At 40.7% G+C, this 20,990-nt stretch overlaps 1 protein-coding gene across 5 annotated transcripts in view; it reads left to right on the forward strand.

Annotated features, from left to right (window-relative positions):
- The first annotated feature begins 66 nt into the window (after window positions 1–66).
- The window catches only part of NDUFA10 (NADH:ubiquinone oxidoreductase subunit A10), a 57,709-nt gene continuing 36,785 nt past the window's right edge, over window positions 67–20,990 (forward strand). For 4 of the 5 annotated variants that reach the window (XR_004841451.1, XR_004841452.1, XR_004841453.1 and 1 more), the window contains exons 1-8: window positions 67–320; window positions 850–1,018; window positions 1,612–1,827; window positions 2,658–2,744; window positions 4,294–4,415; window positions 6,976–7,055; window positions 10,784–10,838; window positions 17,915–18,000. Coding sequence is in view for 2 of the 5 variants with exons in the window: in XM_035890257.1 (XP_035746150.1) it covers window positions 904–1,018; window positions 1,612–1,827; window positions 2,658–2,744; window positions 4,294–4,415; window positions 6,976–7,055; window positions 10,784–10,838; window positions 17,915–18,000 (761 nt within the window). In the remaining 3 variants the exon portion in view is untranslated. The remainder of the gene's footprint in view (window positions 321–849; window positions 1,019–1,611; window positions 1,828–2,657; window positions 2,745–4,293; window positions 4,416–6,975; window positions 7,056–10,783; window positions 10,839–17,914; window positions 18,001–20,990) is intronic. The other variant, XM_009634678.2, reaches the window with a different exon arrangement.

The following is a 20,990-nucleotide window of genomic DNA, read 5'->3' on the forward strand; positions in this document are numbered from 1 at the left end:
GGCGAGGCTGGGCTGGGCTGGGCTGCCCCTTAGGAGGGGACATTCCCGATGGGCGAATGCAGGGGTTCGGAGGGGAGGCGAGATGTAAGGTAGAGGCGCAAGTAAATACCTGAGGCCAGAGTGTGATGACGCAGTAGCCTTCAGGTCGTGAATGTGATCTCTGCAGGTGCAGTCAGAAGAACAGTAAATAAAAATAAAATCTCACGTGTGTAAGCAAGGTCAGTACATTGCTCAAAATAAGGCTTATTCAGTAAAAAGGTCTCTGGGCGGCTTTGCTGAGCAGGGCTCCGTAAGGTACTGCCTTCAGTTTTACAGGCCAGGTGGGTATTTCAACCTTTGTCCAAGAACTGTGTTGTGCAGAAATGAATCTGTAACTCTCCTCAGAGACTGGGAGGGGGCCCTGAGAGACTGGGAGAGGGTTTAATGTTAATCTCTACCCAACAACAAATGAACGGAAATGCGAACGAAAGGCCTGGGATTTTCCTTGAGAATGCAGGGTACATCATGTGTCTGTGGCCTTTAGGAAGTCTGGAAGTTTCAGTCATTGTGTAGATTCAGAGCAGAGTTCTGGCAGAGCAGTCCTGATTCGAGCTTTAAACATACTGGGAATTGTGTCATGGTTTCTCTCTTCTCAGTCTTGCTTTTCCTAAACAGCTTCTCAGCCTAAATACCGCTTCAGTTGCTGGTGTAAAATGGCAGCTCTAACTTTACTGTATGAAAATTCCTTGTATTAGATGTACAAGTGTGTATCCTCCCCTGTGTGCAGAAGGTCTGAAAAAGCTGAACTAGGTGTGCTTGAAGTGCGGCTAAGAAGACTAAAATATGCTAATTTTGTTGTGTTTCTTTCAGGCAAGAATTCATATCAGCTCCAAGCAGAATTTGCAGTATGGTTGGCTGGCTTATATGTTGGGAGACAGAGCTACAAAAAAGTTCACTGAATACAGCAAAATCTTTACAGTGGATGGAAACTTATCTTCTGGGAAGGGCAAGCTTGCACAGCTAATTGCAGAAAAACTAGGTACATCTTATTTTCCCTATTTCTATAATGGTTAGTAGAATTTAACAGTGTGATTGTTATTCTTGTGTAAAGAAAGTTCACCAAACCAGCAATTCCTGACTAGGAAATTATTAGTTGGGCAATGCCACAGTCAGTGTGGAGGGCTTGTCTATAAGGGGAGAATAAAATGTTGGTGAGGTTTGAAATGAGGAAGGAGCACTTGTCAGATCTGCGGGATATTTACACAGTATGATTTGTTAATGATATTTTACTTCTAATGAAGTCAGTTTGCTCACTGAGCTAGCTCTGGTGAAGTCGCTGAGCACGTCAAGAGTTAGGACTTTTTTCATGGGTGTACACAGAGTATCATGGTGATTAGAGGATTGGTGGCAAAAAGATTCTGCTTAGAGTGATAGCTCAGCTCTCACTGACGAGGTGAAAGGTGGCAATGCTTCAAATTAGGGCTTGTGTGCCCTCTGTGACTGTGATTATTTTTTTGCTGTTTTCAAGTGTTGTTTAAAGCTACATATTTAAATGAGCTGAATAGATGTTTTACAGTAAATGAACAAAACATTATTTTGATTGGTGCTCTGCTTGGTTTTCTTTTTTGTCAGGAATGAAATATTTCCCAGAAGCAGACATCCATTACCTAGACAGAATCACAGGAGACGGAACATTGCTGCATGAGAAATTTAATGGTTTCTGTAACCTAGAGAGATTTTACAATGATCCAAAATGCTCTGATGGACACTCTTACCGACTGCAGGCTTGGCTGTTTGGTAACCGTGTTTTACAGTATGCTGATGCGTTGGAACATCTGCTGAGCACAGGTTAGATTTTACTTTCATTTCGAAATTAACTTCTGAGTGTAAGTTGTGAGTAAACTGTTCTGAAGTGCTTTGCTAGTATCTGCATTTTTAAATGAAAGGCTGTTATGTTGTTAAGCTTTTTATGTTTTCCCCCTTAGTAAGTACAGGCTAACAGTCATTTAGGGGTATTTAGACACATACAGGGAACACTTAGAAAATTACGTTGCTAATTTTTTTAGAACAGTATCTTGTATCATTGCTAGTGAACGGAATACTTACCAACTTCATTAGTTTTAATTTGGCGATCCCTGATGATTATTTTCAGAGACATTTTAAACATACCAAGACAGCTGTGAGCTATTGTTTTTAAAACTCTCCCTAGACTTAGTTCCTGATGGTATCTTTTGCTCAGTCTTTTTGATTTCATTAAGTACTGTTTTTGTAGTGGTATTGTTATAATTTGAGAGTCTTCTGGTGAGAAAAGATTTCCTATACCCACTCTGATTTACCTGTTGCTTGTGCTTTAATAAGTGTTTTCCAAAAAAAGATCAAAAGATGTGAATGCCAGAAAGTATCAGACACAAATGTAAACATACTCCTTAAATATAGTAGTACTTAGCTACTGTAGTGATAGGCACAGTAGGAGAATGTATATATGGGTGAGACAGGCATGTTTAGCGTACGTATCCAGTACGTTTGTGTCAGCCAAAAACTTGCTTTTTTGTTTTATTTAAAATTTTTAGAAAAGCATTCAGAAAATCGACCATAACAGCATTACTGTCTTTAATATTACATGTTGCTGCCAGCATTCTCTTTGGCCCTTGCTGACTGGAACCTACTTTCAATTGCAGGACAAGGTGTGGTGATGGAGCGCTCTCCCTACAGTGACTTTGTATTTCTGGATGCAATGTTTAAACAAGGCTATATCCACAAGCGATGTAAGTTCCTTGCATGCAAAAGGAAGTTATTTTGCCATAATGTCAGTCAGCAGCATGGTAGTTTAGTTTTTAAAGAAGAAACAAAAAAGCCTGCTTGGAAGATGGACTCCTTTAAACATTGATTGTTGTTCTTAAGGTGCTTAGCACCTTGCTGTTGCATGAATCAAGGACCAACCTCAAGCCATGAGACTTCCACTTTTAATTTAAGGCTTTGGTTCTGCTTATATGTTAAAGAATGTGTATTGCCTACTTGTGACCTGTCAGCCAGGGACTCCTGTAGTTCCCTGGAAATGTGGGTGAGCATGCTGACGAAGACTAGAGGTCCTGCAGGCAGACAGTAATCTTACAGCATTAGGTGGAAAGTAAATAATGGGTCAGCAGAGTTTGGCCTACTTGCCTTAAATCACCAGCTCCCTTTTGAATCTCAAAGAACACAAGTGTTGCTCTTCTCTTCAAGAAGGAAGGGGAAGAGGATCCAAGAAGCTACAGGCCAGTCAGCCTCAGCTTGGTCTGCAGGAAGGTGGTGGAGCAAATTCTCCTGGAAGCCATTTCCAAATGTATAGAGGATGAGAAAGATGATGGAGAATAGTTGTCATAGTTTTATGAAAAGGAAAACACCTGATAGTTGGCTCCATAGAATGCTAACTCAGAGGATGAGCAGAGAGCAATGGATATTGTTTATCTTAAGGCTTTCAGTGCTGTCTGTCATAACCTCCCCATTGACAAACTGATGAAGTATGGATTATATATCTGGGTAGTTGACTGAAAAGTGGCTGAACTGCTGGGCTCAAAAGGTTGTGATCAGCAATGCAAAATCCAGGTGGAGTCCAATAACTAGTGCTGTATCCCAGGGGAGGATACTGGTTACAGGTTTAAACTGGATTTAAAACATGGATGACAGATCAGAGTGCAGCCTTGGCAGATTTGCAGGTGATGCAAAATTGGGAGGGGAATGGTTGACATACCATATGTGTTTGGTGCTATTCAGAGGAACCTGGACAGGCTGGAGAAAAGGTTGGATGGCGACCTCATGAAGTTCAACAAAAGGGAATGCAAAGTCCTGCAGCGGGGAAGGAATAACCGCATGCACTCGTATAGGCTGGGAGTCAACTGTCTAGACAGTTTTGCAGAGGAGGATGCGGGGTCCTGATAGACACCAAGTTGAACGTGAGCTAGTAACATGCCCTTGTGGCAAAGGATGCCAGCAGCGTCCCAGGTGCTACATGAAGAGTGTTGTCAGCAGGTCAAGAGAGGTGAATCTGGAATATTTATGCCTAGTTCTGGGCTAGCAGTTGGAGAAAGATAGGAACTTACTGGAGCGAGTCTAGCAAAGGCTACAAATACAGAGGTGAGTATGTAATATATTTGCAAATAGAATGTGTTTAGCAAATGCAGGAAAAAAAGTCAAGAAATTATTGCAGATTCGTTACCCAATAGGTTATTATTTTAATGCTGTTCCTATTGCACTTGTCCTCATTTGCAACATGTGTATGTGTTCAGCTGGGCTGCCTTTAGCTCTCCAGTATGTTTGGTTTTGGTTTTTATACAGGTCTTGATCACTACAAGGAGATCAAAGAGATCAGCATTTGTGAATTCCTGCCACCTCACTTGGTCATTTATATAGATGTACCTGTCCCAGAGGTGCAGAAGAGGATTCAAGAGAAAGGCAAGGTAATTGCCACTCTTGCCCTGATTACTGCCTGTTTGTCTGTTGTTAATAGCACCCTTATACGTATGTCCTGCGGGGTTTGCTGTGGAATTCTGCTCCTGAAAAGCTTCTTATCTTCTTGAGTGTAAGAACTGTTTGTTGGTGATGACTGTGTAGATATTCTGGTATGCTTGCTCTAAAAAAAAGCAAAAATCAACTTTTTTGGCTGCATCAATGTGCTGTCATTTCTGTAATGAAAAGCTCTGTAAAAATCATCTGCCTTTAAAAACCAGCCTTCGTAGCTGCTGTTTCAGGAGTCATGTCCAGGTAATATGCTTCTTGCAGCACGTTCTAAGATTATCTGTGTTTCCTGAGTGCCAGAAGCCCCAGCTGGCAGTCCCCTTCTCCGACTTCCCCTGTTGACTGCTGTTTCAGATCTGTGTTGACATTAATGTGTGGGTCACTTGTGATCGGCAAGTTCAGTTACACTTTCTGAAATTAAGAAAATTACTTAAAACTACTTTTGTGTAGGTATTCCATGAGATGTAAAATCCAAGGTGCTTTCTGGCTAATCTAATATAAAGTTGATAAGAAATACAGTTGCTTCTTGTCACTAGTGCAATTTCAATGTAGACTGAGGTCATGATATGTGACTCTTGCCTATTGGTGATCTTTGAAAGTTGTGGGACGTTCTCACTTTTGCTCTCAAAACCCTTTGAGGGTGGCATAGTTTCTCTCCAAGCTGTCTTTTTTTAAGTCATGGTATTGGATGGAGGCTACTGTTAAAAAGGGAAAAAAAAAATTAACTCAGTTCTGTAGCATTGTCCTCAAATTACCTCTCTCATTATATCAGCATATTGGATTACTGGGTTATTGAAATAGCCTTGGAGCTGCAGGGTGCTTATGTATAATGACTAATCTCAATAAGGTTTTTGGTCTGGGTTTTTTCTTCCCCCTTCTGTGATATTTGGACATGTGCTTGTAACTGTTCTCAGATGTGTTATGAGGATTAGATGATGTTTACCTTGTTCCTTGTTCAAAGGCTGAGGGAAATTGTAGTCAAGTGAAGTGCTTAACTGTGGAAAGCCTGACAGATTCAAAGAAAACTGATTACTGAAAAATTCTCAGGTCTCTTGAATGCTTGGCAATGCCTGCTTCACTCGAAGCATGTGTGCGTATGTTAGTGTGTTAGGGTGAGCCAGTAGCATTTTGTTTTGCAGTTTCCTGCTCATTTAAGAGGGAGGCTGATGATTGCCAAAGGCAAGTGACTTCAAAGCCATAAATGGAAGGCTGCCCTTGCTGCTTCACAATTTGCGTTGCTTAGTCTGCTGGTCGAATGACTCCCCATCTGCCCTCCAGCAGTTTAGGCCATCACTGAACGTGCCTCTGTGCTTTAATGAACAAGATACTTTTGTGTAGGAAAACCATAGCTTTTTTGTTTTAGCAACTTCAGTGACGGAATTAGAAGCTTCTTAATGCATTGTGGGAACCTGCGAGTTCTTTGCCCTTCTGAGCATAAAGGTCGGTGGCATTTTTGAGACCTTTTGGCAGAAACTGCTGGTATAACTTGTAACTTCCTTGGGGCAGTGGCACTTCTGAATACTAGTGCTTGTTTCAGGATATTTTTTTTTTTTAGGAATTCTGCCTTCTTGGCGATGGAGTGTTTCATGGGTATTCAGTGCGCTGCTGTTGCAGGGCAGTGGAAAAAAAACCACAACCCTTCAGTGGGCCCAAGAAGCAGAGAGACAGGTCCTTCCAACATAAGGGGCATCTTGGATGAACATTTCAAGCAGGGAATGTGATTTAATTACATGGTAGAGTAGAGAAATTCCTGGCATTTTGCAAATGTGTCATTGAAATACATCGTGTAGAAGATGAACTGTTCAACAGCAGGTATGATATCCATGAAATTTCAAAGAAAGATTTTTGAGTGGGTAGTTGGAGTGGATGGTTGGCCATGCATTTGTCTGAAACTGTGGAATTGGTTGCATGTTGGCCCTCTTGTTGAAAAGGCAGACTCCGATAATCTTCTGTTTTCTGGATTAATAATGTATAGCTTCCTTGAATGTGCAGATAGCTAGGGTTGATCAGTCCTTGGAAAGCTAATCTTTTTGAGGCTGTTGATATGGTTCTCCTAGTTTATGTGAACTCGGGGAAAGTGAAGTGATTCCTGTAACAAACTGAAATGAACTGGAAGAAAGTTTTTTGCTTTTACATTCTTCTCTTTAACCTGCCTTTCCTTTTCTTTCTAGATTCACTAGCCTATCAGAAGAATTTTACTTATACGGCTAATTATTAAAACCATGGTCATAATAGTACAGGGCAAAGCAGTGATTAATGCAGACTGACTTGTTCCTTAGGGTACTCCAGATATTTAATGCCATGTAAGAAATTCTAACCACTCCAAATGTCTTAATTCTTGAAACTTTCATTAACGTGTATGTGGTTCACTTGGATGTTTGACTGCTGATGCAAGAATGACCTCTTGGCAGCTCGTGTCACAGCGCCTTCTGCTTAGGCTGGAATCTGTGCTGGTGGGAAAATAAAACTAATTTCACAACATTATGTTCTGTTTGTTTTTAGCCATATGAGAAGAAGGTGTCTTCTTTGTATCTCCAGAACATTGAGGATGCTTACAAGAAAACCTTCTTACCAGAGATCAGGTTAGCAAACCAAAATGTTCTGTCTGTTAAGTCTTTGAGTAAAAATGTGTGCAAATCTTAAAATCTCTGCCAATATAAGCAAATAAAATCATGACATATGAGAATTCCTCTTTGTGCTATGTGGTACAATATTATGTGTTAAAAGACCCTCTTAAATGATGGGGTATTGCATCCATGGCATAACTACACGCAAGTATACATAGTTATCTCTGGCATCTGAGAAACCTGATGCCAGTGTTAGAATATTGGAAGAATGAAAATGAAGTCTGTCAAGGTGTGAGCTTTATAAAGTAATGGTTTTTGACTCTTAACAGATTCAGAGTGGGTGAAGTGTTTTCAGTAGTAAATTAATTGGATTGCATTAACTGACGTACCTAATATGTTGCAAAGATAATGAGCTCTGATCTGCAGTATGTTTTTTTTTTTTTCATCCTGCTGTCTTGGGACATTGCAGTGTTGCTGTCATGGAGTCAGATACAGGGAAGCATAATTTTTTCATAGTTAAGAGCACTTCAGGAGCAAAGCCAGGGATTGGGTCTGTTTGCTCTGCAAAAACAGTTGGGTGGTTTTGGTTTTTTTTTTTTTCACACCTCAAATACTGTGTTCAGTTTTGGGCCCCTTGCTACAAGACAGGCATTGAGGTGCTGGAGCATGTCCAAAGAAGGGCAACAAAGTTGGTGGAAGGTCTGGAGCACAAGTCTTATGAGGAGTAGCTGAGGGAACTGGGGTTGTTTAAGCTGGAGAAAAGGAGGCTGAGGGGAGACCTTATTGCCCTCTACAACCGCCTGAAAGGAGGCTGTAGTGAGGTGGGTGTTGGTCTCTTCTTCCAGCTAACAAGGAATAGGACAAGAGGAAGTGGCCTCAAGTTGTGCCAGGGGAGGTTTAGATTGGACATTGGGAAAAATTTCTTCACTGAAAAGGTTGTCAAGCATTGGAATGGGCTGCCCAGGGAAGTGGTTGAGTCCTCATCCCTGGAGGTACTTAAAAGTTCTGTAGATGTGGTGCTTAGGGACATGGTTTAGTAGTGGACTTGGCAGTGTTAGGTTAATGGTTGGACTTGATGATCTTAAAGGTCTTTTCTAACCTAAACGATTCTATGATTCTCCTAAACAAATAGCTTTCTGGAAGGGAAACTCTTAAAGGTCACAGAGCCAGGCCTAATTTACATCAACACAGTCTGTAATCGTGCAAGGTTCAGTGTGTGCATGAAGCTGATTATTGAGTTACATTTAAGTCAAAGTAGATCTCTAGGTATAGTGTAGCCTGCTTGTTTCCCCTTGCTTTCTTGCTCCATCTCCCAGGGTAAATCAGTGTAATTGTGCTGTCAGCAATTGAACTGAATAACTTCATACTGAGCTTGTCATTCATAGAGGGCAGAAGTTGTTGGTATGAGGTATGGTCAGCTGCCTCCCACTGTGTCCCTCACAGGTTAGCGGCCAGCACACAGCTCTCAGAAGGAAATAGGGACTAAAGATGGAGAGGGAGGGTGGGAAACCTTGGGACTGGTATCCCCTGAGGGCAGAACAGTTTTGAATTTATTGGCGAGGAGAAAAATGCTGCTTGTTCTTTGGATCAAATTGAGGCCCAGAAATATACTGTGGTGTTTAGTGAGGCTAAATCCTAGACTAGCTGGTCCTGCTGTGATTTCAACTCTTTCGCCTTTGTCTGTACATGGTCAGTACACTTGTTAAGCAAACACCCTCCGGTTGGCGTCCTCGTCAGCGGATGGGCTTACAATAGCTTGTCAGATCAATCTTTGTGCTCGGGTCTGAATAAGGACGTCTCTGTCCCCTTGATGTGGGGGAGCTGTGAATGTGTGAAACTTCAGCTTTGAGTATCTCTGGACCTCACTGATGTCTTTGTGTATTGGTTAAATACAAAGAAGCTTCGACTATCTTTAACTGTTTGCCAGCATGCAGAGTGATGCAGTGAACTATATTAATGCTTGGCTGTTAGTCTCTAGGCAGACTAAGTAGTATTTGATTCTCTAGCTCTTGAGGATGACCAAAATCTGCTTCAGACAGCCTAAAAAGAGTTATTATAGACTGTTGAACAAACTCCTGCATACTTTCCATGTTACAGCTTAACGTTTGTTTGTTTTCTTGCTTTTCTTGAAATGCAGCAGGAAAATAGTTTGATACTTAAGCAAAATTCCTGTTACTGTCTTCCATTTAATTGGAGCAACTTGATGCTGCTTGAAATGGTGTGTTTTACAGTGCATATTTGGTTGTCTTAAAATTGGTTCTTCCTTTCTAGTCTGACATGTTTGCAAATGTCTTTTAATGTTTCTTTTGATAGTGATTTGTGAGCCCGGTGCTGTGGCAGGTACTACCTCGTGATTTTGAACAGACAGCTTTTGTTTTTTGTTTCATTTTTCTTTTCCTGGACCAAACCCCTAAGATTGCTAATGTTCTCTTTCATATCCAATACTGCTTCCACTGAGCAGCTGTTTTCTCTTAATGAGAGCCCTAATAATCTGCAGAGTATCAAGTGATTTGATCTGCATTGTTAATGCAATTGCCAGCATAAGTCTCTGGTGAAATCTGAGCTCTCCCTTTGATTACTGACAGTTGATATTGAAGATGTGAGTGTGCTACGCTGTCAGAGCAGCTCCCTTTGAAAGGAGGCCATTTATTTTCTTTCTGTGACTGAAGAGTCATGTAAGGCTTTACGCTTTGTTCTCAAGTTGTTCCCCTACTAGGAGCACCAGCTGAATAGCTGACTGTAATAGCTTGGGAGTTCATAGGAATAAAAGGCAAAAATGCCTTTTGCTTTTTTACCAGAGCTGTTTTGACTGACCGCTGTTAATCCACAGCAGGGACTAGTTTGGACTGCTGCAGTTTTAAGTTATTTTGATAATGTGACTATTTAGAGCAACAATGTTTAGATTGCCAGCCTTAATCCTGATTAAACTTGGAAGTGGTTGTGCTGAGCAAAAAGTCTGCAAATTCTTCTCAATGCTTTTCAGGTTTGCTGTGTGTCATTTGATATACTGTGCACATTGGGCTTCCATTTTATTTTCTCTGAAGTTTTTGTTAGCTAAAGGAAAGGTCTTCCAAGGCAGCTGGAGCAGGTTTGGGAACAACTGTTACTGAGGGTGACTGTGCATACAGGAGCTCCTATTGTGGAACTGCTCTGCAAGTGACTTTTCTGTGAATGCTGTTGTGTAAATAGGAAAACAATCTTGTAACCAAGAAGCTATTACCTATTTAAGTGTTTTTTTACTTACAGATCCTGCTGCCTGCATTGTATTGGTTCATTTAGTCTTAGTAAATAATGATGAATGAATGTATTCTTCTCTTAAAAATTACGCACAGGTATTAATATACTTGTTATAAAATGGAAGTTTTACGGAAGTTTTGGGTTAGGCTGGTTGAAAATTTCACTTGGTTGCAGATAGATAGGGCAATTATAATTGGGGAAATACCCACATTAGTGAAATTGAAACAAATTCATAGGTGGGATTTTTTTTTTTTTTTTTTGAAATGAAGCTATGTAGCTACCACAGGCTATTTGCCCCTTAAAAACAGTCTTCCACCAGGAATGAAGCAACTTACAGGCCTAATAGGAATTCTACTGCAAGAACTCTGTAAGCATTCTAACAAATTGTAATGACTCTGATTCTGTGTTTGTGCCTTTTAACTCCATTTCTGCTTTGTTTTGGAATAGGGGGAGAGGATGGGTAGAGTAGTTGTATCGGGGAAATTCAGTTTTTTTCCTCTTTGCAGTGAGACCAGCGAAGTTCTGCAGTACACAGCCACTGAGGCAGAGGATGTGGAGAAGGTGAGAGTTTATTGCATTTTGTTTTTAAACTCCAAGACTGAAATTTAGAGAGAATGTGTTGTCCTGGGTAACAAACTTACTTAACTACTTAATTCATTTAGTGTTTGTTGCTATAGCAAAGATGTGGGCTGGGTCTGTAGTAGAATATTTCAGTGAATGAATGTTGTTTTGTCAGAGTGGAAGTCGGCCCCCGCCCCCCCATCCCTTTTGCCAAAATACCTAGCTATCAGAGGAAGCAAAGCCCCCTATAGACTACATGATTATCACTAATAATTTTTTTAGTGTCTTTTGTCTGGTGTAACTTATGGTGGGTGTTTCCAAACTTGGTTTGTTTTTCCAAGCAAATCCTGTGAGGGAGGTGGAAACAACATTTCCTGAGTCTGCTGGGCTGTGCAGTGTTTGGTTGGTCAGTCAGCATCCCTGTTTGAAGTGGGTGGTGGGGTGGGCAATGGTCTGTATAGCTCAGGTTGGGAACTAATGGCATTAACCAAGAGGTAAGTCACCACCAGCATTCAGATGAGACTTTGTCTACCAGTATAAGGTCTGTCTTGGTTGGCTTTTGCCATTGTGCAGCTTTCTATGATCCAGGTTGGTGCACAGGTCCCTTTGTGGTAAAACAGCTGTTGATTTCTAAAAGCTAGTCATTATTTGGTTGTTATAGCAAACAGCTGGATAACCAGAGCTGTTACAAGCATTGTAACCCTGGGTTATTCATCTGTATCAGCTAGCATGTGGTATCTAAACTGCAGTTTTTTCTCCAAATGGTTTTGTCAGACATGTTAGCCCTGGACCAAGCCAGATAAATTGCCTTCTCACTGCTAGAAATAAACCATCTCTTATTGTGTGACAGGATTAGCATGAGATCACTGCTTCCTTCTGCTTCCTTGTGTTATTTTTTGGAGTAGGTATAATATTGTCTTATTTCAGCAAACATTCTTGCTCATGGAGGATGACTAGTGGGATAACAGAAGCCTTTTGCTTCCCCACTGTTAAGTTTTCTCTGTAGCTGCTGTCCCTTGCTGAGAAGAGCAACAAGCTTTTTCTAATTCTGGACAGGTTTGTGGTGGGTCCATTTCAGTTCTAGGGATGAAAGTTACATGGTGAGTCCCTCAAAGCTCCCTTGATTTCTGTAGTACCAATAAGGATCTCAGCTGCACTAAGAATACCTTTTCAGATATGTCTTGCTGATTTTAATGTTTTCATCCTCTGTGTTTCTTGTTTGAAAGCTCTGATAATCCTTCTAGTGTCCACTTAATGCTCTCCTTTCCTGTTAGAGGGGAAAAGAAATAGGAGGCTGGTTATATTGCTTTTTGCTTTAGGAAATGGGTCCAGACCTTTGCACAGCAGCATGTGATTAATTCCTAAATCATCTGGGAAGAGAGAAGTGTCAGGGTCATTACTCTGAGATGGAAAACTTACTAGTTTGGGAAGGGGAGAAGATTGGGAAAATGTAACAGGCTTTCCCAAATCAGATGCAAAAAGAAAACATTTGTTTCAGTACACCAGCACCTGTCCACCCACTTGCACTACATAGGATATTCAGTGGGTAGCAGGCCATCTTAGTGCAGAGGCTTGTGTGTAGTTTTGTGGGAGCACTTCCATCTTGCCACAAGACACATCTTGGAGCCTTTCCTAGCTGAGCCTCCAAGTCAGTGCTTAATTAAAGATCCATAAGCTCATCCTTGGCATTCATAGCAAGGGAGGCTTCTGACTGCTTACTGCCTTTGTGGAGTTCTTTAAAAAAAATAAATTTAAAAAAGCATATTGAACATTTCTAAACATTGCAGGAGGCATCCTATTACTGCTGTGCTCACTTGCTGATGGACTGGGTTTGACTGTGATCAAGTTAATTTTCTTCGCAAGAACCCATATGGTGCTGTGCTTTAGATCTGATCAAACCAGTGTTGATAATGCACCAGCATTTTAGCTATTGCTGAGCAGTGCTTGCACAGCACGAAGGCCGTCTCTCTTTCTCACTCTGCCCCCTGGATTATGCTGGGGTTGTGCAGAGGTTTGGGAGGGGACACAGCCAGGGGGGCTGACCCTGACTGACCAAAGGGATATTCCATACCGTGTAACATTAAGATTGGCAATAAAACTGAGGGGAGCTTTTTTCCAAACTAGTGGTTGCTAGGAGAAAGGGATTGGAAAATGTCCTGGATCTTTGAGCTTGGTTCCTGCTGTTGGAGTTGGTGATGAATCTGTTTCAGTTGAAGTCTGCAATGAGCTGTCCTCTCTTAAGCCTGACTTTGGAGAAACGAAGCGTGGATTTTAATTGGAGTTGTGCATGACAATAGCCTGCACCCAATAGCCTCGTGTTGCCATGCAAAAGCTTTGTGAAGCAGAAAGTATTGGTAAGGACTTTCCTGGTCCTAAAAATTTAATCCCCATTAGCTGCACTGCTGTGTGTTCCTAAGCCTTTTAGTTCCCTCTATTGAGAACATGGTTGTCTGCTACATGTTGGGTCCTGTTGTGTCTTATTTCTGGACACTCATGCAACTTGATTATAGAGGCTATAATTATTAACCAGTAGATTCGTGAGGCAGTTTGAGTTTATACCCACAGAAAGGGCTGGCAGCTTCAGTGTGACAGCAGATAAATAGAAGTTCACTGTGAAATCACACTTTGAGGCGACTGCATGCATTTGGAGTAGAGCAAAATTCCTAAAATCTCTGAAAATGAGGTGGTTTTGGAAGCTTCAAAAAACCCAAAGGCCTTTCCGTTTGTTCTGAGATCAACTGTGTTTATGCAGATCACTATCTGCAACCTTTACCAGCTGACAATTCTGACATTAATCCTTCTGTATCATTTTCAGGATGGAAAAAAATGACTGAAGAGGGTAAACCTTTACATTTGTCTTAGTCTTGAAGTTGTTTCCAAGTAGCTCTTGAATGCCTGAGTTTTCAGTCTTGTGAGTACCCCTGTGAAAAATCAAGAGCACAGCATCATTGTTCTCATGTGCACAAAAAAAAAAATAGTGTGGCTTTAGTGTTAGCAGGGTTGGGGTGCCCCTGCTTTTGTGGTAGATGAGTAAGTTGTATAGCAGCTCGTAGGCACTTGTTGAAGTTCACACACCTGCAGCCACGGTGAGGATTCTGCTTTGCAGTGAGAAGCATTCTCTGTGACAAGAAAGATCAGCATCCCAGGAATAAATATCTAAAAACATAGCAGAGATTTTTTTTTTTGAGGGACAAAAATAAGAGAAATGGGAAGAAGATGAAATGAATGGAAAAAAAAAACTAGGTCAGGATGTGGATGAGAATATTGAGCAATTATAGTTAATTTTTCATGGCAGCATAAAAGAAAGGGTAACGATTTGAGAACCATGGTATTTCAAGAAAGTAGCTACACGTTTGGTTGAACAAAAAAGAGAAAGTTGGGATGGGGTTATTTGCATGTTTTCTCCCCTTCTTTCTTTCTGAGCGTGTCTTGAAGTAGTCAGAATAAAGCAGTTTGTTTCCTCGCTGGATTTTTTGTAGTAAAACCCATTGCTAGAGATTTTATTTTAATCCTGTAAATCAGGGTTTAAATTAGTCAGTCTAAAGCTCTTATTGCTCAAGTAGAGTCTACCAAGCTCAGCAATCTTGTGTCATCACTGTACATAGGGTCATTAGTATGCACTGATGTAGTTCTTAATTTGGTTGGACAAATCTGGACTAGAGGAAGGATTATTATTTTGAACTCAAAGTACAAGACGGTATCTTATTTTCATTGTTAGATGTTAGCTATAGAGATTGGTACTCTTTCCACTTTAAAGTTGTTTTTTTCCCTTCTGTTGAGATTCCGTTTATCTTTGGAATTAAATAGTTGAAATTTGGAAGTAAGGGTTGGCAGGAGGGATTTGGTTTTGGCTTGTAGGATGTTTGTTTACACAGGTGTATCCTGTTGATAGATAGCAATGTTTAACTTAGCTAGCTTCAGTCTACAGATTATTTGTGATGTGATTTGGGAGCTTAATTTTTTTATGACCTTATAGTTTAATGGCTTTTGATTTTCTCATATCAGACATACAGAACTTAGAAATTACTTGTTTCTGAAGTGTGTTTTAAAAAGATCAGTTAGGGTTTCATATTGTAATTAACACTGGCTGAAATGGCTAAAAGAGTAGTAAGTGCTGAAATCGGCTTCATTAGGGTGTTTCAGACTGCTTTTACATGAGAGTAAAACTGGGAATAAAATGTTAACTGTATGTTTGTTTAAATTTTTTTAAAAGCTCTGGATATTAAAGAAGTGGGGGTAGAAAGGAAATAACCAAAATTGTTTCAATTCCTTTGTGCTTGTGAATGGTGTTTTGTATTATTCGTTTTTTTGTTATTATTGTATTATTCAGTTTCAGTTTGTATTATTCAGTTTCATTCAGTGTTGCCAGCTTGCCTAAACTGGAGAAGATGAAGATGGGAGGCTGCTGACAGACCAGCTTTGTACCATGTCCTTTGCCAGTGCAGAAGTGAAAGGCTCCAGAGGTAGCCTGCATGAATTTTTCAGTTGCAGGTGCTGTATATGGGCTGAGCTCCTTCCTGCAAGCTGTGGTCTGAACTCTGTAGGGTTGTAGCCTGCATTGCTCCCTGTGTCCATCTCTTGCTTAAAGACACAACCTGCGAGGAAGGAGTTTGGGGAGAAGTCAGCTGACAGAGCAACCTGTCGGGGTTTGGTCTCTTTGTCCCCAGAAGTTATATGAATAAGAACAGTGTCACCTTCTGCTGCCCACCATCCCCCAGCTCTTCCAACAGCAGCACTCGCCAGCTCACTGTGAAACAAGCTTAGAAATTGTAAGCTGTTCGTATTGGCTTAGTTGTAGAGATTACAGAAAGGGGTCTCATTATTGAAACAGTTATTTCTAAATCCTGCCATGCTCTGCAATATATTAAGACCTGATCTCTCCTAGACATTACTACGAGTTATGCTGCAATCAGGTTTAAATCATTCATTTGCTGCTAATTCCCAGGGGGTGCCAGGGCATTCGCTCTAAATTAAGAAGCTCGTCTTCTAGCCTGGTCTGGAGGCTGATACCGTTGTTAACGAGCCGCTGGGAGAGATGTCTTCTGATATGATAATAAGAGTGTGCAAAACTAATTTGATGCAGATTTCTTTTTCCCCACAACATATTCTGAGCCCTATTGTTAGCAACTCTATTATTAGTCCTGTCATCAGCCATAGCAGGGAGTTTCCACAGCTTTGCTGTGGAGTAGAGAAGTTACTGCTTTTGCGTAGCTAATGGGAAGTATGGTGGAGGTTCAGCTTTTAAATTAAATAATTGAAGTAAATAATGGATATTTCAACTAACTTACCATACACCTTTCTTTTTTACATCTTTGAATGCTTATCTTGGGGAGTTATGTTACAGTAGTTTGGTAGGAAGAATGAGTTTCTAAATACAACATTGAAAACTCTTCTAAATGTCTGTGGTGCAGTTTTCTGTACTGTTTTTTGGAGACCGAAACATTTTTCCATCTACAGGTGAATTTGTCATTGGCTTTTTTTCTTTATGTGAAAAGTAGGTTTCCTATGCTCTTAGCAAGAGTATCTGGTTTGCCAGCCTTGCCTCTTTGTAAGAGATCCGAAACTGCTGAATAGCATCTAAACTTGCTTGAAGTTAAATATGCTTTGGTGATGTCATGTCAACTGTATTTTTTAAGTCTTTATCAGCAAAATTAGTCTTTAAAAATATAAATGCCATAGGGAAAATGATCATGCAGCCATATCTCTAAGCCATTATTTTTTACCATAAAAACATAATACTGGTAATAGAGTGGACCTTTATAGTTGAAACTACTTTGTAATAGCACTTTGTAATTGCCTTTTAAGTGGTAATAGATGGGATTTAGTGTTTGCTGTGATTGCAGGGAATAATTACAGTGGATTTAATGTAAAGATTAGAACCATTTTTCATTTATTATTCTATCACTCTGTTACTGGCATCTGCTTAGTTGTTGTCAATGGATCAACAGTGGGTCATCAGGATTACAGTCCTGACCTCATAACTTTATCCTTTCCTTCTGGAAAAGGTCTCTGAAAAGTGGTGTTGGGAGCTGTAACAATCCACTCCCTCCCAAGTTTTTTCAAGGTACTGTCTCCACCTCATCATGCACCTTAAGTGCATCCTCCTGACCCTAGTTTGGGTTTCCTTCAGATCTAGTTAGTTGAGTGCAATAACCTCAGGCTCCTGTTAAGCAATTACCCAGTCAACCAGCAACAATCTGTTTTCTGATGCAGCCAGGCTGTAAATGAAGCTCAAACATGGGATTGATAAGTTGGGGGATGCTGGAGGAGTGATTTGCTGAGCTGGTGTTACTTGTCTGAATGATTCTGGGTGTTGAGCTGTGAGTTTTACCTTTCCTTTCTGCTTGGGGTGCGTGCATGCATGGGTAGGTCTCGATGACTGGTCAAATCGGGAGCCTTTGGACTTCTATCGATATGGCTACTTCAAAGGTGTTTGAGCTTTCCAGCCTGAAACGTGCTTTAGTTTCTGTGATGTGAAGCACACACAGCAACAGCAAGAGGCAGTTGCCACAATTGCTCCTCAACCTGTTTCAGTTAGTATGCCACTAAACACTTTTGAAAAAAAAAAAACCCAAAAAACCCACCAAACTAGGCTTCCTATGTAGCGTGATGATTTTTGTTTGCAACAAAAGGGGGTTAAATTTAGACTTACTTCCATTTCCTCCTCACTCTACTCTAGAGGTGGGATTGTACCTTCTTTGCTTCCTTTCAGCTTCAACGGCAGGTTGAGGAAGTGTCTTGGATCAGGTAAGAATTTAGAAACAAGGCACCTCTCAGATGATTTATTCCCTGACATCCTCTGTTCATCAAAGCTGAAAGCACTAGGAATTTTAGAGCTGTGTCTGCACAGTGCTTATGGCAGGGCCACAACCTCTAGAAATATGACTGGGAGATGGTATGTTAGCTCTAAACTTTTGCATTGTTAATACAGCATTAGCAGTGAAGCCTTTCTGCTGGGTGACTTGATTAATAATATATTTTTGATTATTTCATTGATTTGGGGGGCGTGTTCATTGATTTTTTTGGATGTTCTGATCAGACTGCCTCTTAGTGTGGTTTTTATCTTCTGATTCCAGGTAATTGAAGACATTGAGTACCTGAAGTTTGACAAGGGGCCATGGCTGGAGCAGGATGATGTTTCTTTCCATCATTTGAGACTTTAGTAAGTATGATGTCTTCCAGTAACTGAATGTTACTTAGCATCAGATCTCAGGGAAAATGGTTAAAGCCTTGAGTTTTTAAAAGTATATTTATATTTGCACTCTGATTTGTTTTTTTGTCAGAAGTCAGCAGTGATAGCAGGCTTTTGTAATATTGGTGGTTGGCACTGTAATATGGTGTGGCATTTTGCTGCTTCTGATAATTGATTAGACAAGAGACTCCAGATGAATAAATCCCATTCCATTAATGAAGTTCAAGAACTCTCCAGGCTTTTCCCAAGTGCTGTGACCTGTGGCCGTCACTTTTGGAAGTGTGTTTTTGTGAGCACTTCTGTTCCTGGGTGATCACAGAAAAGCATTTCATTTTAAACCAGAGCATTTATGCAGTTGGCACGGTGATTCCTCTGCTGCCCTGGTAGCATGACATCCTTCAGCAAAGCTTGTTGACAGAGTGACCTTGCAGCAAGTTTTGTAAATGGTGCTGTTTAGATTGGCTGTGTTAGTGGGTTTTTTTCTAAAACTAGTCTAATTTCTTATGCTCTCTGATTTTTAAATCTTTCCAGCAGTCAAGAAGCTGGCTGAACAGAGTGTAGGGGGAAAAAGTAAACAGGCAAACCTGGGTGACCTTTTTTCCTTCTTTCTCCAGACTCCCAGTAAATAATCCTAAATAAAAACTTTAATCCTAATTCACAGAATGAAGTATTGCAGTTTTGTTATTCATTCTCTATAATAACAAGGGAGATTGTTAAAGTATAACAATGTAAGGGTGTTTTTGTTGTTTTCCTTGTTAAAGATCCTTGTCTATCTAATTGGATGTGAAGAGATCAGACTCAGATAGTGGAAAGCGCCTTGCTGGAATAGAATCAAATTTGATTATACTATCTCTTTCCAAGTACTCCATGATTATCTGTCCTCCAATTCAGCTGTGGAGTGCTACCGGTGGGGCTGCATGTGTCCCCAGAACAATGCTGAAAAGAGAGGTAGCCCTCCAAACTCTGAAAAATGTGAACCAAACCATTGATGTGTATGTAAAGTGAGATCAGACCTACAATTTTCTACGTTACAGATGAAGCATCAGGAGTGCCACTCTGAAGTCATGTTGATGAACAAAGTGTTCTTTGGATAACCACGTAGAAAGATACCTACACTTGTAAAACTATTAACAGGGATAACCTTGCACTGAAGTGGGACAACTTTCCCATTTTGCTAGAACTTCATCTTTAGACTGAATGTGCAGGTAGCAAGTGCACTATAGTTACTGCATTTTTAAAACAAAATTTAATAATTATATTCTTCTCATATTAATTTCAGGTTATCTTGCAGGTTAGTAGAAACACAGGGGTTTTTTTAAATTTAATATCTGCCTTTGAATTTTTGTCTTTATTGTGACAGGCATTGGAGTAGTAAGTTAAATTGGATTTTTTTTCAGGCTTTTTTTTATTATTCGCCTTTTAGTTTCCTGTGCTGTAACTTCAAGCACCTCCTAAAATAAGATAATGTTCTTTTTCTATGGCCTTTCTATCAAGGGGTGAAGATAGATCACAGACGAGCAGTGTTGCATGGTGTCTAAGAAACAAGTGATGATTTGGGTGCCCTTTAAGTATCTAAGAAGTTGTTTCTTCATGTAGTAATTAAAGGATAGCACCTGGTGACTTAGACCCCGCAAAACTATCAATCAGATTTACTTGAAAGAGAAAATACAGTTAAGTTGCTTTGTTTTCCCATAGCTTCACACTAGTACAGGTATTAAGAAAGAATTATTAATTGCAGAGTGTAGGAGGGAGTTAAAGGAAAGCATACACTTAAAGAGCAGTGTATTGAGATATTGTATGAAAATTGTACTCTGCAGCTGAAGAAGGGAACAAATTGCGTTGTTAAGGGCTCAAGTTTTCATTGAACCCTGGGGGAGAGTGAGGGGGTCTCCTGTACAAGCAGCATGTGGTTGTTTTAAGATATTAAATTAGCCGTTCGTTGCATTATAAATGTTGTTATAGTTTCAGTTTTGCTGTTTCCCCTTATGTTCAGAATAGCATTGACAAGATAGCATTCATATTCAGACCGATGATGAATGTGCCCGGTGTTTGCTTTGAGTCTTCCTTTGGTGCTGGGGTATTAGGGCGTTGATCAAATGTGAAACAACAGGTCCTGTGCCAATTTTGTGCTCATGCCTTGCTCAGCTGAATGAGGTGGGTGATTGTTGGGCAGCCTGGGAAGAGCACCTTTTTATAAAAGTGTGTAGGTTTGGACATTATCTTTTCTAGTGTTAACTCCGGAAGTGCAGGACAGACATGACTCTCTTGTCACAGCTTGCACAAATTTCACTCATGAAAACGTGTCAGGCCCAGTGCCAGGCAGGGAACAGATGTGTAAGGACCAAACAAACCCTGCAGGGAGTCTGCTGCATGTCTTCAGTGTTGGAATTGCATCCCGGAGCATCAAATGTCAATTTCGGGTGCTAGTTCATGAACGTTAAAGGTGATGCTTTCTTCACTTTCAGTGCACAAGCAGAAAAGAGCTTGTGGTACACAGCCTTCTGCAGATTTGCGGGTGTTCCATGCCTACATTAATTTTTCCTTTTGGAAAGAGTTTTTTAGCACGTTCCTGGTGGGCTGCCTGTTCCATATGCTGTCACATGCTGCCCTCTTGTGGGTGTTTCTGGAAGGCTGCAGCAGGTATTTGTTTTTCCGTATGCAATTGCTTCCTTCACTGACCTCCCAGCATTTTGCACAGCCCACTCATTCTGACTTGGGCTATTTCCGACCTGTTGCTGCCTGGGAGTCAGAGGGGCAGTGCAGCAGGAGGCTGGGTGTTGCGGTCATAATCCTGCTCCGGTCCTAGCTTGTCTGTTGGCAGTTTTACCTTTTCCACCTTCAGCTTGTACCAGCATGTCTGAGGGAAGGGGATCGATGGGCACGACTGAGGATAACTTTTTCATTGCATGTATATAGGATCTAATGCACAGAAATCCCAGCAGGGTGTCTGACTACTTTGG

This window comes from Egretta garzetta, unplaced genomic scaffold (genome assembly GCF_000687185.1).
Source record: "Egretta garzetta isolate BGI_Z169 unplaced genomic scaffold, ASM68718v1 scaffold732, whole genome shotgun sequence".
NCBI lineage: Eukaryota > Metazoa > Chordata > Aves > Pelecaniformes > Ardeidae > Egretta > Egretta garzetta.